Source organism: Drosophila mojavensis, unplaced genomic scaffold (genome assembly GCF_018153725.1).
Source record: "Drosophila mojavensis isolate 15081-1352.22 unplaced genomic scaffold, ASM1815372v1 contig_36, whole genome shotgun sequence".
Classification (NCBI taxonomy): Eukaryota; Metazoa; Arthropoda; class Insecta; order Diptera; family Drosophilidae; genus Drosophila; species Drosophila mojavensis.
Genome location: NW_025318858.1, coordinates 6391580 through 6406385, shown reverse-complemented (window position 1 = coordinate 6406385; position 14806 = coordinate 6391580). Strand labels below are relative to the sequence as shown.

The 14806-nt window shown below is 39.8% G+C and overlaps 3 protein-coding genes and 1 long non-coding RNA gene across 7 annotated transcripts; 2 read left to right on the top strand and 2 right to left on the bottom strand.

Annotated features, from left to right (window-relative positions):
* Nucleotides 1-225: 225 nt before the first annotated feature.
* LOC6576145 (RNA-splicing ligase RtcB homolog) lies at nt 226-2434 on the top strand. Of its 2 annotated transcripts, XM_015165005.3 has the most exons (3): nt 260-274; nt 339-1696; nt 1769-2434. In XM_015165005.3, the coding sequence occupies exons 2-3, from the start codon at nt 404-406 to the stop codon at nt 1994-1996; spliced, it is 1521 nt and encodes a 506-aa protein (XP_015020491.1). In that variant the 5' UTR covers nt 260-274; nt 339-403; the 3' UTR covers nt 1997-2434. The 2 variants fall into 2 exon arrangements, with proteins under 2 accessions (XP_002002144.1, XP_015020491.1); XM_002002108.4 differs by having other exon boundaries at nt 226-1696.
* A 135-nt stretch (nt 2435-2569) lies between these two features.
* On the top strand, nt 2570-7185 carry LOC6576144 (ras-related protein Rab-9B). The gene is made up of 3 exons (XM_002002107.4): nt 2570-3054; nt 5799-5993; nt 6058-7185. The coding sequence occupies exons 1-3, from the start codon at nt 2863-2865 to the stop codon at nt 6463-6465; spliced, it is 795 nt and encodes a 264-aa protein (XP_002002143.1). The 5' UTR covers nt 2570-2862; the 3' UTR covers nt 6466-7185.
* On the bottom strand, nt 4597-5267 carry LOC122757274. Its single transcript, XR_006357246.1, has 2 exons — nt 4861-5267; nt 4597-4784 (listed from the first exon to the last, which is right to left on the bottom strand). It is a non-coding gene; the product is annotated as an uncharacterized LOC122757274 (long non-coding RNA).
* A 14-nt stretch (nt 7186-7199) lies between the features above and the next one.
* Nucleotides 7200-13397, bottom strand: LOC6576143 (alpha-tocopherol transfer protein-like). Of its 3 annotated transcripts, XM_002002106.4 has the most exons (6): nt 10656-10782; nt 9733-9854; nt 9343-9522; nt 8253-8347; nt 8033-8186; nt 7200-7969 (listed from the first exon to the last, which is right to left on the bottom strand). In XM_002002106.4, the coding sequence occupies exons 2-6, from the start codon at nt 9734-9736 to the stop codon at nt 7482-7484; spliced, it is 921 nt and encodes a 306-aa protein (XP_002002142.1). In that variant the 5' UTR covers nt 9737-9854; nt 10656-10782; the 3' UTR covers nt 7200-7481. The 3 variants fall into 3 exon arrangements, with proteins under 3 accessions (XP_002002142.1, XP_015020490.1, XP_015020489.1); XM_015165004.3 differs by lacking the exons at nt 9733-9854; nt 10656-10782 and adding an exon at nt 13248-13397; XM_015165003.3 differs by lacking the exons at nt 9733-9854; nt 10656-10782 and adding an exon at nt 12638-12957.
* Between the last annotated feature and the right edge of the window lie 1409 nt (nt 13398-14806).

Sequence of the window (14806 nt, the reverse complement as noted above, 5' to 3'; positions counted from 1 at the left end):
CTGATAAATATTTAATTTCGAATAGTTATAGTCGTTAAATAATTTCCAGTGGATATCGGTTACTTGTGTTTTCAGTTAATTTATTAAAGACTATAATTTCAAAAACTTACGGTCATCGACTGATAGCCACGTGATATCGATTATTTATGCCTTATTAGCAGCTCAATACATTGTGGTGGCAGTCGATAATAGTACCGCCGCTACGCTCTTAACATTGCAGCCCAACTTAATTTAGCAACTGTAAATTTTTTGGATGCCCTCAGCTGTTAGTGGGGTAAATGTGTCATTTACCGGCAGATTTCATTGCAAATTCTGACGAAATTTATTTAAAATTTAAGCAATAATAGAATAAAAGGATCAACCAACGAAAAAGATACAAAACTCTGTCTACCTACTACTCAAAATGGTGGTCAGGCCTTATGTTGAGGAGCTGAAGTATCTGGAGAAGATCAATGATCACTGCTGGCGCATCAAGAAGGGCTTCCAGCCCAACATGAATGTGGAAGGTGTGTTTTACGTGAACAGCCGCCTGGAGCAGCTCATGCTGGAGGAGTTAAAGAACTCGTGCCGCCCAGGAGCCGTTGGTGGCTTCTTGCCGGGTGTTAAGCAGATCGCAAATGTGGCCGCATTGCCGGGCATTGTTGGCCGTTCCATTGGACTGCCGGACATCCATTCGGGCTATGGCTTTGCCATCGGCAACATGGCTGCATTCGACATGGATGATCCACTCTCAGTGGTCAGCCCCGGCGGCGTCGGATTCGATATCAATTGCGGTGTGCGTCTGCTGCGCACCAATTTGTTCGAGAAGGATGTGCAGCCGCTGAAGGAGCAGTTGGCGCAATCGCTCTTCGACCACATCCCAGTTGGCGTAGGCTCTAAAGGCATTATACCGATGAACGCGCGTGACTTGGAGGAAGCCCTGGAAATGGGAATGGATTGGTCATTGCGCGAAGGCTATGTCTGGGCGGAGGACAAGGAGCACTGCGAGGAGTACGGGCGCATGCTGAACGCCGATCCGGCCAAGGTAAGCATGCGCGCCAAAAAGCGTGGCCTGCCCCAGCTGGGCACACTGGGCGCCGGAAATCACTACGCCGAGATCCAAGTGGTGGACGAGATATATGACAAGTGGAGCGCCTCGAAAATGGGCATTGAGGAGAAGGGCCAAGTGGTCGTTATGATACACTCGGGCAGCCGCGGCTTCGGCCACCAGGTGGCCACAGATGCCCTTGTCGAAATGGAGAAGGCCATGAAGCGCGACAAGATCGAGACGAATGACCGCCAACTGGCCTGCGCGCGCATCAATTCACCAGAGGGACAGGATTACCTGAAGGCGATGGCTGCGGCTGCCAATTTCGCCTGGGTGAACCGCAGCTCGATGACCTTCCTCACGCGCCAGGCCTTCGCCAAGATGTTCAAGACGACGCCCGATGACCTGGACATGCACGTCATCTACGATGTCTCGCACAACATCGCCAAGGTGGAGAACCACATGGTGGACGGCAAGGAGCGCAAGCTGCTTGTGCATCGCAAGGGCTCTACTCGCGCCTTCCCCCCTCATCACCCACTAATACCAGTGGACTACCAACTGACCGGACAACCTGTTCTCGTTGGCGGCACCATGGGCACCTGCAGCTACGTCCTGACCGGCACCGAGCGCGGCATGCAAGAAACTTTTGGCAGCACCTGCCACGGCGCGGTAAGAAATCCCTTCATCCACATTATATATTATATTATCATATTTAAACTATATCAATATTATATTCAACAGGGCCGCGCCTTGTCACGCGCCAAGTCGCGTCGCAATCTGGACTACAAAGATGTGCTGGACAAGCTGGATCAACTGGGCATCGCCATACGCGTTGCCAGCCCCAAACTAGTCATGGAGGAGGCTCCAGAGTCATATAAGGATGTCACTGACGTCGTGGATACCTGCCACGCCGCTGGCATCAGCAAGAAGTGCATCAAAATGCGTCCCATTGCAGTTATCAAGGGCTGAAAACCCACAATTACTTAGTGTATTTATTATATAGAAGAGACATTTGAAGTCGATGTAAAACACCTGGCCGATTATTGATATCTATACCCTACATTTTTATGGAGAATGACTGATAATGCGTGTAGATTTAAATTAATCGGCACATATTTGTATTTAATATTTATAATATTAATGTATATAAATTAAAAATATGTTTCTTAATTAATCGAGCATTGTTGTAATGTTAACAGAGTGTCTAAAATTACTTTAACACGGTTCTAAAATGATTTTTAAATACTCTAAGGATGATTGCTAAAATTATGGTTATTATTTATTAAATTTGTTCATAAACAATTCTATTCATTAACAATTACATTCTATGCAATTGGATTTTTAGTGAACAACAGTCCTAATCTACAAATAAATGCTCTAAATTGGCCTATGTTGTGCTACGATTAAGTTCATTTGATTCTTTCTTAACAGTGCTGGATACCTCACTTACATAGTTCCCATTCACAATTAACATTTGTTTACATTTTTAACAGGGCACTAGTTCCACGAACACGTTCATTTCTGCCCATCAAACCATTTGACAGCTGACTGTTGGTCCAATAGGTTGCGGCGCGTGGTGGCGCGGTTGCGTTAAGTGTTCAATTTTTTGATCGTTTAATTGTTGGGATTTTTCAAAGTGCACGCCAGTACGTTTTGTATGTATTATGAACAAAAAATAGCATTTAATTGCTTGAAGTGCAACGAATATCGTGATTGATGATACAAAGAAGACCCACATGACAATTGTAAACAAAAAATTGTTAGCTGCGCAGTTTTTACAACAATTTAGTAATTATTGAGGCAGTCAACTGCAAATAACAACAAAAATCAACAAAATGACAAACATGCGCCCACCGCAAAAATCTAAACTGCTGAAGGTCGTCATACTGGGCGACGGAGGCGTGGGCAAGTCTGCGCTGCTCACACGGTTCGTATCGAATCGGTATGAGGAAAACAATTTCCACACGATTGGCGTGGAGTTCATGAACAAGGACATCGCTGTGGACGGTGAAAAGTACACACTACAGGTGGGTGGAGTGGTAGTCTAATTGGATGATTCATCTATTTACATATCCTTAACTGGGGTCAGCAACGCGTCACGACTGAGGAATTGAACGCGTCTTCATCAGTTTTTCTTATTAGATTCCAATTCGCATTTCAACCAGCTCAGCTTAACTGTTTTTTCCTCTTTTCACTATTGCTTGTTTTTTTCGCGTTGTTCCGCTGACACTTGAGCTGCGTACTATCTGTCCCGCTATCAGCTCTATCTGCCCTCACTTATTCACTCACTCACTCACACACACGCACACATTGATTCAAAGCTCAATTAACGTACAACCGTTTAGCATGCTGAAATGTCCAACAAGAGCAGCAAAAACAATGCGATGACTTTGTGTCATACATGTAACATACGTATCTGTGTGTGTGTGGTCGTGAGTGTGTGTGTGTAGTATGTGTATGCATATAATGTAGGGGAGCAAACCCTTGATATAAATTCTAAGCGAACGTCTTTTTATACACATACATATGTACATACATACATATATTTGCTCACAGTCTCGCTCTTCCCATTTCCGTCGGAGAACAGGGGTATTCCCTTGTTTGCTTGTTATTGATGCAGTTTGTTTTTTCTCCTCTTGCTGTCGGCTTCCATTTGAGTTCACATTTTCACAGTCCGCCAACTTTCGTATATAGCTTATAAATATTCAACGGATGGCTGGGATGGAGCTGCAATTAGATGAGTAAGCAAACTGGGACAAAGCATCATGTAAATAATTTGTATTGTTAATAGTAATTGCGCCAATCAATAAATTCCAGAGATTTTTGCAATACCGAAAAACTACAGCTTCAAATTCGATTATGCATAATTTTAAATTTGCCCATTAAAAATTCGAAAAGGATAACAGGTTTTCGTGCTTATTTCTATCACCGTTTCGCTAAGCTCGGCTCAAACAAGAAGTTCTGTCAACATGCACAATGATTCTGTTCTAATCAAGTTGACATTAGAGAAAATACTAAAACTGATTCCAGGGTCACACTGTTTGATCATTTGAATGAAAATATTATAATTTCATCAACCACATCACACTATAAAGTATTTCACAAAGTTCAAGCGTGGCCTGCTAGGATTTAAAGCGACACTCAAGGTGCCTTTACAGCTGGTTGTTATTATTTTGGCCATCTCCATTTATAATGAACAAACAAATTGATCTATTTAGAAACTGGAATAGGACTGAAACTATAATTAGCATTTGTCCTTGCATCAGAAACAAACTATTTAACGCATTATTTATTACATGCCGCACCAGTTTCTGCGAAGAAACCAGAAAGGATGAATTGATGAAGGAACTGAAAGTTACCAGGGAAGAACAAAAAAAAAAAAAAAAAAAAAAAAAAAAAACGAATTAACTAACAAATTTGCAGTAAACCAACACTCATATTCTAAGTAAAGCTTGGGGATTCGATATATTTCTACCATATTCAGCGACTATGATAATGATAGGCTATTTGAAATTGTTTTAAACAACGATGAAGAATATAAATGTATTTGAATTTTATATTTTAAAAAAGGTATGGGAGGGTCCAACCCCAAAATAAAAAATTCCAATTGTATTTGACAAATATACGTGTGAAGACTCTAACTATAAAATTAGATTTTACGCCAAAAAATCGGTCTCGACCATAGTGTATTAATTGACCTGATCATCATCATGTCCATTCCATTTATCCCTCAAGTGCACGCTTTGCATTTAGAGCCCTATAAAAATGAAAAATAGATTCAAATATGTATTTGATTTACTTCCAAGGATCTACATAAAGCTTTATTTAATTACCTGTGACTGCAAGCCTGAAGCCCCCAAGCAGTCAGCTAGACTCGAAAAGACTCGAGTCAGGAACTTCCACCTCGTATATGTATATCTATGCATCTAGATATTTTGGTTTTTTGGCTTTTCAATTTCTTTTTCAGTTCTTTGACTGTGTCAGCGTAATTAAAGTTTTCTGCATCTAATCTCAATATTTCAGAATCTTTATCATCTATTATCTTATTTTTGCTGCAGGGCTCGTACTCTTCTATTAGCAGCCAAGGAACTATTATCAAATCCCCTAATATGATATTCTCGACAACAATTGCTATCAATAGCCTCTATATCTATTTCGAAATTTCTTATGTAGCTTAGATGAAAGTTCAAGCTGAGTCTAATCTGACAACTTACATATGTCTAATTTCTATTATATTAACTATTACACTATATATATATATATATATATATATATATATATATATATATAAATACAGTAGAATCCCGATAATTCGGAATAGCAAGGGGATCCGCTTATTTATTTATTTTTTTTCGATTTACAAAGAAATACAAATTATTGAGAACGAATTTCCCTAAGGGAATAGAAATGTTTTCGATTTATCGTGATTTTCGATTTAATGGGGTACGAATCGAGACTTGACTGTATAAATAGATTGTAGCTAGAATGCTTAGGTAAAGACTCAATGCACAGCTTTAGGCATGTGCTGGTCGAATATACCCGATCGGAAGTGTCTTTTTAGCGTCACCTTTTTGTTTGTTTGCTTACTATAAGGTCTTTGGGCTGAATTTGCTTTTAGCCTGGTTATCAGCACACTATTATCGGCCCGCTTTGTCTCTGGCCCAGGGCCTTGGCGATCTGCCCTCAGTCATTCGCATGACGCAATTAGCGCTAACTTTTCGAAGCCGATGCTTCTCATTCCTTCCACTCATTCCACTGTGCTCTCTCGCAGATATGGGACACGGCTGGGCAGGAGCGATTCCGGGCATTGCGCACGCCCTTCTACCGCGGCTCCGACATGTGCCTGCTCTGCTACGCACTGGACGACCGGGACAGCCTGCGTGGCCTGCGACTGTGGCGTAACGAGTTCATCAACTATGCGGACGTCCAGCCGGACAGATTCCCCTTCATTGTGGTCGGCAACAAGGTGAGTTGCACGTTAGATTAATGCTAATGCTGATGCCAATGCCAATGCGCTTTCATATTCGCAGAATGACATTCGAGCGGAGCGCAGGCAAGTGAGCTACGAGGATGTGCAACAGTGGTGCGCGGAGCATGGGATTAGCGCACACATTGAGACCTCCTCGAAGACGGCGACAAATGTGACAGACGCCTTTGTGCTCGCCCTGCGACAATGGAAGGCAATGGAGCGCGTCGCCGAGGCGGAGCAGCGCCAGCATGGCGACACCATCGATTTAACGCAGCCCATCCGGCTGATGCAGCGGCGCCAGTGCTGCACTGGCGGTGGTACGGGCAAAGCCGCTGACGTCGTCGATGCGGATGACGATGATGGGCGCAATACGGATGCTGCCATGCGTTCGCCCTCCTCCATGTCGCGTCATCTGTTCGGACAATCGCGCAGCTCGCCCAAGGCTCCCAAGACAAATTATCAGCTATGAGCGGGGACGGGGTTGTTACGTGTATTATTCTCTGTGTCTCTCACTCCCTCACCATCTCTCATTTTTATGGCTTATCCAGAGGCATGCATTCACTACATTCCCGCCAAGTCCTTGATTGTGGCCAAGAGACCAAAAGCACATCAAACACTCTGTGGTAGAAACAATTTGAGATTAATGGAAAGAGTCTCGTTACGTTGTATGCCAGTTATTACCGTATAACAGTCGCACATCTGCTGAAACCGTACTACTGCAAGTGGGGTGTGGAAATTGTGCCTTGTGAGCGAAGCGATTGACTTGACCATAGAGCCTAAGGCAAACAATATTGAATTTAGACTAAGTCGTTATACAAAACTCTTTTTGTATGCTTATATATGTATCTGTACAACTCGTATTTATATACGCCGAAATGACAAGACAGCAACTGTTGTAATTAAAATTTATAACTAAGACAGAAAATCCGCAACTTCAAAGACCAAACCGATAGATAGACAGATAACATTAAAGGTATCTATATAAATATTAAATATTTGCTTTGTCTAGGGATCTAGATAACAGCCAAAGAACTTATACGAATACTTAGAAACCAGCCAACAAAGAACTTATACGTGATTTGTCTATATACAAGGAAATAAAAATAAAAACTTAATTATAAAAATTATAAAAACTTAAGCCGATTGAGGAAGCTCTAAGGAATAAAGTGAATTATATGAATTATGTGAATTATGCGCAGAGTGTTTCATTTCAACTTTTAGTATATATTTGAATACAAATAAGTTTTTAGATTTAAATATGTAAGTAATAAATGTAACAACAGACTATAATTAGGCTTACCCCCATTTAAATGTATTTGAGATAATTAAGATCGAATCGATCGCTTAACACTAAGGCAAACTGATTGGCTCTGACTGGACAAGCGTATAACAGATATTCTAATGGTTAATGCATATTATAAATCGAGTTTTGGGTATACGAGGGAATATCACTTGCTGTACACACTGCCCGTTGGTTGGGCCCATTCACTTCTTCTTGTAGCCATACGAGTTGATGGCTTCGTACTCGGCGTCGCACATGAGCAACAGCTCGTACCACTGGTCGCCATCGACGCGGGGCAGCTCCAGGATGCCGCCATAGCACGAGGGCAGGCACTTGGGCGACATGTATTTGTGCAGAGATTCGCGATCGGTGCCATGGAAGATGATGCGACTGCGCAGCTTCTCGCGCAGGAAGGGCTTGAAGAGCGCAAAGACCACATTGAAGATCTTCGGCTGATTCACAATGTGAATGGCTTTCACACGCAGCGGCACCGAATCCTGCAGCCAGTCGACAATGCGCTTGGCGAACGGCGGCGTAAATTGCCAGGTCTGCTGCAGACTCAGGCCGTCCATGTCGAAAATGACCACGGCTCCATTGATCTGTGTCTCCGGCTCCAGCATGGCCGCCTCCAGAAAGATGACCGCACCCTTGAAGACCTCATCCAGCGTGACCTGCTTGTGCTTCCAGCGTTCTGAAAAGCAGAAAGGTAATATTAGAGAGTTACCGAAGGCTATCACAAGCATTCAGCACTTACTGCCCAGCTCCAGCAATAAGATGCGACGTCCGTACTGATCCCGATTGGGGAACACGGTAAGTATGTTGTGCTTGAAGATATTGGCCTCCCTTGTGGGCTTCAAATCGTTATACACATCCGAGTGTTTTACTTTAAAGGAGTAGTAGCGCTTGATCTGTTGAGTTATAATAAAAAAAATTTTATTTTAGGAGATGTACAAATCATTTACGGAGCAACTTACCAAGTCGCGTGCACTCTCCGGATAATACTTGCAGGGTCGCAGGAAGCGTATGAGCCAGTCCTCATTTTCCTTGGGGCAGTGCAGATCGGTTTCAGCTGTGTAACAAATGATGCATAAGATACACATATATTATATTTATATATGTGTAACAAATGATGCCTAAGATACACATATATTATATTTATATATATTCAATTGTCTCGGTGCTAAACAGAGTCCAGCTGCTGTGTACTAACGATGTCGTTTCAAAGTTGATCTCGTTGACCTTTCCAGCTAAATTAATGGCCATTAAACTTAGAGCTATTGACAATATCTCTCCAGCTTTAGTGTTAGAGAATACATATTTATACTTAGCTCGAAGTTTACTTGAGCGATTATCGCGTTGGCTACTCATTCGACCCCACTAGGAAATCGACTTTAGCCCGAAGGTAATAAAAAAAAATTTTTTTTTAACTACTATATATCTAGTTAGTCACATGCTACCACCTGACTTTTTCAGTGCAGGTCACCTAAACTAATTGAAGTCTAAAAGACATTTGCAAAAACATTTGTGCAAAAAAAAAAAAATAATAATTAATATTTTTTTAATTAGCACTACGAAGAACTTACAAGGAAAATGGGATACTACATACTTTCCATACATATTTCCTTCAACTATGAATTGTAGAAAAATAAAAGCTACATGCAAGCTGTAAAAACCATATATAGTATAAAACTCATAGTTACAATAGTTACTGCTTGCCTGAGGCTTTTTTCAACTCAAAGGGAACTTGACGTAGTTCCTTTACTCTAGATTGGGTTATATTTTGGTAATAGAATCCTAAAATTGTTGCTGATTATTATATATTAAGTAAATATAATATTTGAGTGCATTACAAATCGTAGTATCTATATTTGTATTGCCTTGTTTTGTATTTCCTTTATAAATAGAGCTGGTTAGAAGTTCTATGGCTTGCATGGGATTTTTATTTCAACTTTCCATAAGACTTTTTAGCATTTCAGCTCCCTACTTCTAGATCGTGTTGCATTCCGGAAAATACAATTTGAAAAGCAAAGTTTTTATTTGATATGTAGCATATATAGATCTTACCCTCCAGTAAACGCTTCAGTTCCTGCGTTGCCTCCTTCTGCCGTTCGGGCGTCTCGCGCAGCTCGCGAGCGGCAACTTCTTTGGCCGCAGCTGAGGGTTCGCCCAGTTCGAATTCCAGCGTAAAGTCGCCCAGCTTGATCGAGGGCAGAGCTTCGATCTCCGACAACATGGTGGGCACTCCTATATAAAAGGAATAGAGAGAGAGAAAGAGGTATAGAGATGAGTATTATATGATAAATAGTGTACGTAAGCGTGTTTACATAGAAGCTGCGCTTTGATCCCCCAACAGTTGAACAGCGAAACTCAATTATTTGCTTATGTAAGGCCACAGTAGAAAAATACTATATATGTATTTATATACTATATATATATCATTTCATCATTACTTACTCATTTTGCTGCAATTGTAATTGTTTTTGCTGTTGCTTAGCTTTTGTTCAGTTAAATCTTCTCTTCTGGCTAGCCTTTAATTATTGCATTAATTCTCTGGTTTTTGCTTTGTGTCTGATTTTCTAAATGTCAGATTATGCAGTTTATTAATTAACTTGTATTATATACTATACAGATATACAGACAACCGGCTTGCGAATCGATTCATTGAATCATTGCATTGCAGGCCAATGCGTTCCGGTTCGGCTTTTGTTAAGTCTAAGCCTAACCTTGACATTCGCCTTTGGCATGCTAATATTGAAAACCTTATAACGGATGCTGCATAACGATAATTGTTAATATTATTTGTATATGTATCTATATATCGATCGATATATCTTTAGCTTGCTGTTTCGTTAACATTGAGATTAGAATGCATTTGCCATGAAGATCTTGAGCTAAATTCTTGAATTGAACTCGTTCTACTTGAATTAATTTAAGCTCAATATCTATGGAAACAAGTTTTTAATAACCGATTTACGTACATCAGTGATTACAGCTTAGATTTCGAATGATTTCAACATTAAGAGATTTGCCTAGAATATGGAATGGAATCGATTCATATTATCAAGAAAAACAGCAAAACTAGTTAAAAACTGATTGACAATGGGAATTACAGATTATGGATACAATATTCAAGCTAAATTACAGATGGGAATCTGTGCAATTAGATGACTGCGAAATTAACCGAATGAATCGCAAACCGATTAAGCGGAAGCATGCGTGCGCAGCTGATTATATAGGCTTGCAAAGACAATAGCCAATTATGGGATTTTTCGAGATGCTTTGGGTTTTTTTTTTTTTTTGCAAGAAACAAAAATTTATTGAATGAATAGTTAATGGGCTTGTGAACCAAATAATCGTATAATTAATATAGTACACACAGCAAAACACAACACAAACTTTGCCCAAAAACGTAAAACTTGTTTTGGGAGCTGGAGTAAAATCGGTGATAAAGCTTAAGAAGAAGCAACTGACGACGCGTGTAACGGAGCCGAAAGAGCAGACGAAACTGTTGTGGCCAAAAGCACGTTACGAAGATTTTATACCAAGCCAAGAATCACAAACTGGAAACTGAATGAGCGGGAGTCAGAGCGAGAGAGAAGAACAGAGAGAAGGCGTGTGGTTGTGTGTGTATGGGTGCGTCTAAGTGTGTTTGAAGTTGAACTTGAGCATGACATTCACGTGCCAACAAGTGCGAGAGGGCGAGCGGTTGAGTGAGTGCGTGCGAGCAAGTGAGACAGAGGGAGAGAGAGGGAGAGAGCTTACAGAGAGCGCACTAAGAGATGCAAAAATGAGAGGCTAATAATGCATTTGGGAAATTATGCCATCGAAAGCTGGTTTTCAGTGCGGTTCGCTCAAGCTATCGTTGCTGTTGTTTTTGTTGTCGTTGATGACGAGCATGGTCTTTCCCGCAGCATCTGCTTGAAGCACTTTGCTCATTTACAATGCGAAAACGCCTGGGTGACCCTCAGGCATTGTACTTTCGGTTCAATGCTAGCGCTATATACCCATATGTACGGCTATTAGCCATTACCTAGTAATTACACCTGTTTGACAACATTTCCATTGCGCATTGTGTATGGCCAACACGTTTCGGCATGGTACAACTTGTTTCGGCAGCTTTTTGGACTGATCGACACCAACACGTGCGAGGCGCCCCTGCGAGTTACACCTTCTTCCATTCATTGACTGCTATTGGGCGCCAGACTCTCGGTTTCAATTTTGCGCTGACAAATGAGTTTACTATACGATGATGATTTGAAATATCTATGTATGTATGTATGTACATATGTATTTTGCGTACACTCGTTATCAAAGATGACCTATTAATAGTTGGCATACATGTTTGTACATATGTATGTACATATGTATATATGTACATATTTGTGGGAGCGTAGACTGCAAATTAAACTGAACTGAACTGGTTTATGTTTCGAATTTGGATTCATATGAATCGGCTTTGAACTCATAAACGAGGGAACTATTTTAAATCCATGCAAAAGTGATTTAGTTAAGAACTGTTAAGACCGAAGCTTAAATAACAACGATCCTAACGAAGCGTTACAAACTAAATTTTTGGCACTGCAACTTCTTAAACTTCATAGCAATTTTTTAGTCTTTTTTAAAGTGTATCTCATAAAACTAATTGAAAAATAATAATAATTTCTAATTATTTGGCAAAATAAAAAACAAAAACAAAAATTATTTTACATATTACGTATAAAAATTCATTCTTAGTTCAATATTTTGTTCACTTGTAACATTTATTGTATTAAGAAAATATTGGAAAGTAATTTACATGGATAAAAGCTACTCGCATAGTTAAAAAAAAAAAAAAAAAAAAAAAAAAAATGTAGCAATCCAATTTTGTTATATAAATGTTTAATAAAATGTTTTTCAACTTGCAAAACTGAGTATATAACTAGAATAGGTAAATTATTTTTAACATATTGTTGATGTAAATTCTGTTTTCATTCAATATTTCTTGAATCTGGTAAAACTTTTATAGTCCAACTATAAAGATGTTTTTAATTTCAGAACAAAACGGGTTAAGGGCAAAAAATTCCATGGCCATCAACTTGCTGATCGTTAAGATAGTCGATGTCAAGCAAGTCAGTCTGAGGTCAGAAGTCTTGGCGAAAATAAAATACAATTAAAAATTGTATTCATTTAGTTAGGTAAATGGACAAGGGCAAGCCCAAGTCCAACCTAAAAAGTGCTTTAACCTTACGTGCCAAAAACGCATTACAAAAGTTTACAAAAAAATAAAAAAATAAAGCGTGCGAACAATTGTGTTCGTGTGGACACACACATACACACAAATATACACAAATGCATGTCTGTGCTTGTACGACCGCCTTACCTGATTCAATAGAGACACCGTCAGAAGCGACAGCGGCAGACGCGCCGCCGGCTACTGTTGTCCTAGGCAGGCAGCTGGTTGCAGTTGCCATATTGACTTAATATAATTATTTTAAGTTTGATTACGCAGCACAAACACAACGCTAAATGCATTTGCCGTTGCACTTGAACAGGAACCGCTTCACAACGTTGAACTGGATGTGTGTCAATGTTAAACGTTTATTGAACTTTTCATGTTCATCGTTCACTTGTTTCGTTTCGTTTTATTTTCGCATAGAGCGACACAATTACAGTGACCCTCCGACAGATGCCAACGCCAATAACAACAAGAAGAACCGTTTCGAAAGCAAATGCAAAAGGAACAGCGAGCATACTTTTACAGTGCTGGACAACGTACTGTAGGAGCTGCACTTGTTGCTCTCTCGCTCGCGTTCTGGTATTTGCATTTGCGCTCGTCGTTAGGCAAAGGTCAAGCACAAAAGAAACAAGAAAAATTAAAATAGGGCGCGAAAATTGTAACGAAAGCAAAACATAATGAAACACAATGCGTACGCATCAACGACTCAAATAACTGTAACAGTAATAACAGTATTTCAAAATGAAAAACTTACCTTAGTTTAATGGACGTATATCGTAGTTATTCCAAAGTTGAAAGATTTGGTATCCTTTGATTGCGTATTCCACTCTGATGTACTGCAGTTTTCTTCGACTTTGTATCTCCGACTAAGCTAGGTCTATCTCTGTCCTAATACACTTAAACACTGAAAATGTAAAGCTGCTCATTCAACAGTTTTATACCCCCATATGTGTAACGAGCCGGTAGTTAAGAAGTGTGTGTAGATAAGTATATATGTATAATATTCAACATACACACACACGCTTACAAAACAAATGAAACTAACACATCAAGCGATTAATTATGGCAACTGTAAGCAAGTTGGAAAGTGCATGCTTCGTTGGCTGTTATACAGTTGGTTACTTTGAAATGCGCTTTGTTGTTGTTGCTTTCATTGTAGTTGGCAATATACAATGTAGAAATGCAAAGAACACTGAGCCAGGGTTAAGGTTAATTTCAAGCACATTAATATGCATACACACATGCACATGTACATATGTAGATACATGTGTAGTTGATTCGGCTTTTTTTAAAAGTGTTATATACAAGCATAAAACAAACGTCTATGAACTGTTATATTGTTAGGTCAGACAATTTTTAAATTTTTACGCGTATTGTTATACACCGTTAGCATCTAAGAACTGATATATAACAAGCATATGTATGTATATTACTTTCGTTCAGTGCAATCAGGCTGGCTCAAATTTGTATACACGACAAGCATCTAAGAACTGTTATATGTGTGCTATTACCTTAGCTCAGTATAATCAAGCTTTATATAAATTGTTATATGTGTTTAGTTATACACACCAAGCATCTGAGAATTGTTATATGCATATTATTTCACCCTAGCGTACTCGTTAGACTTAAATATGGTTGAACTCGTGACCTCTAAATAACAATTTTAGTGCCGGTTGTATATATTGTTTGTGCTGACATATAACCAGTATTAGATTAAGCTGTAAGTAACATACATACATACATATGGTATATAGAATTATATGTATACGTAATTGAGACACTTTGTAAATCTCACAAAACAGCTGCCATGCGCTCGATATGTACTAATTAGTCGCACTTTGTATTGGCAATTTTTAGGTTCTAATGCCTGTTACTACTTCATATTAATAACTTAAAAATAAAATACGAAAAGCCACAAAATTCAGCAACGACGACTTTGCGTGTCGACGTTCAATTGTACAACTGACGATAATGCAAACTCATTGGTCGTACGTTCAGGCTCAGCCAATTAATTAAGTATAGTGCCTGAAATATAATTCCATTTCAATTTCGCTTTCTGCTCTCCAACCAAAGTGCCTCTGCGTCAGTCCGGCAATCAGACAGACAGACAGCCAAGGCAGGCAGGCAGTCTTCCCGTCAACTTAGTCAATGCTAATGCTCGGCTACGTCAGCTTATAAAGTTCAATGGATTTTCGCACCGACTGTTGCCGATCGCATTCAGCGGCTTTGCAACTTTAAGCGAAATCGGCTTGGAACAAAATGCGAGACACAGAAAACCAATAATTATTGCTATTTGCGTGCGTGTCTATATTG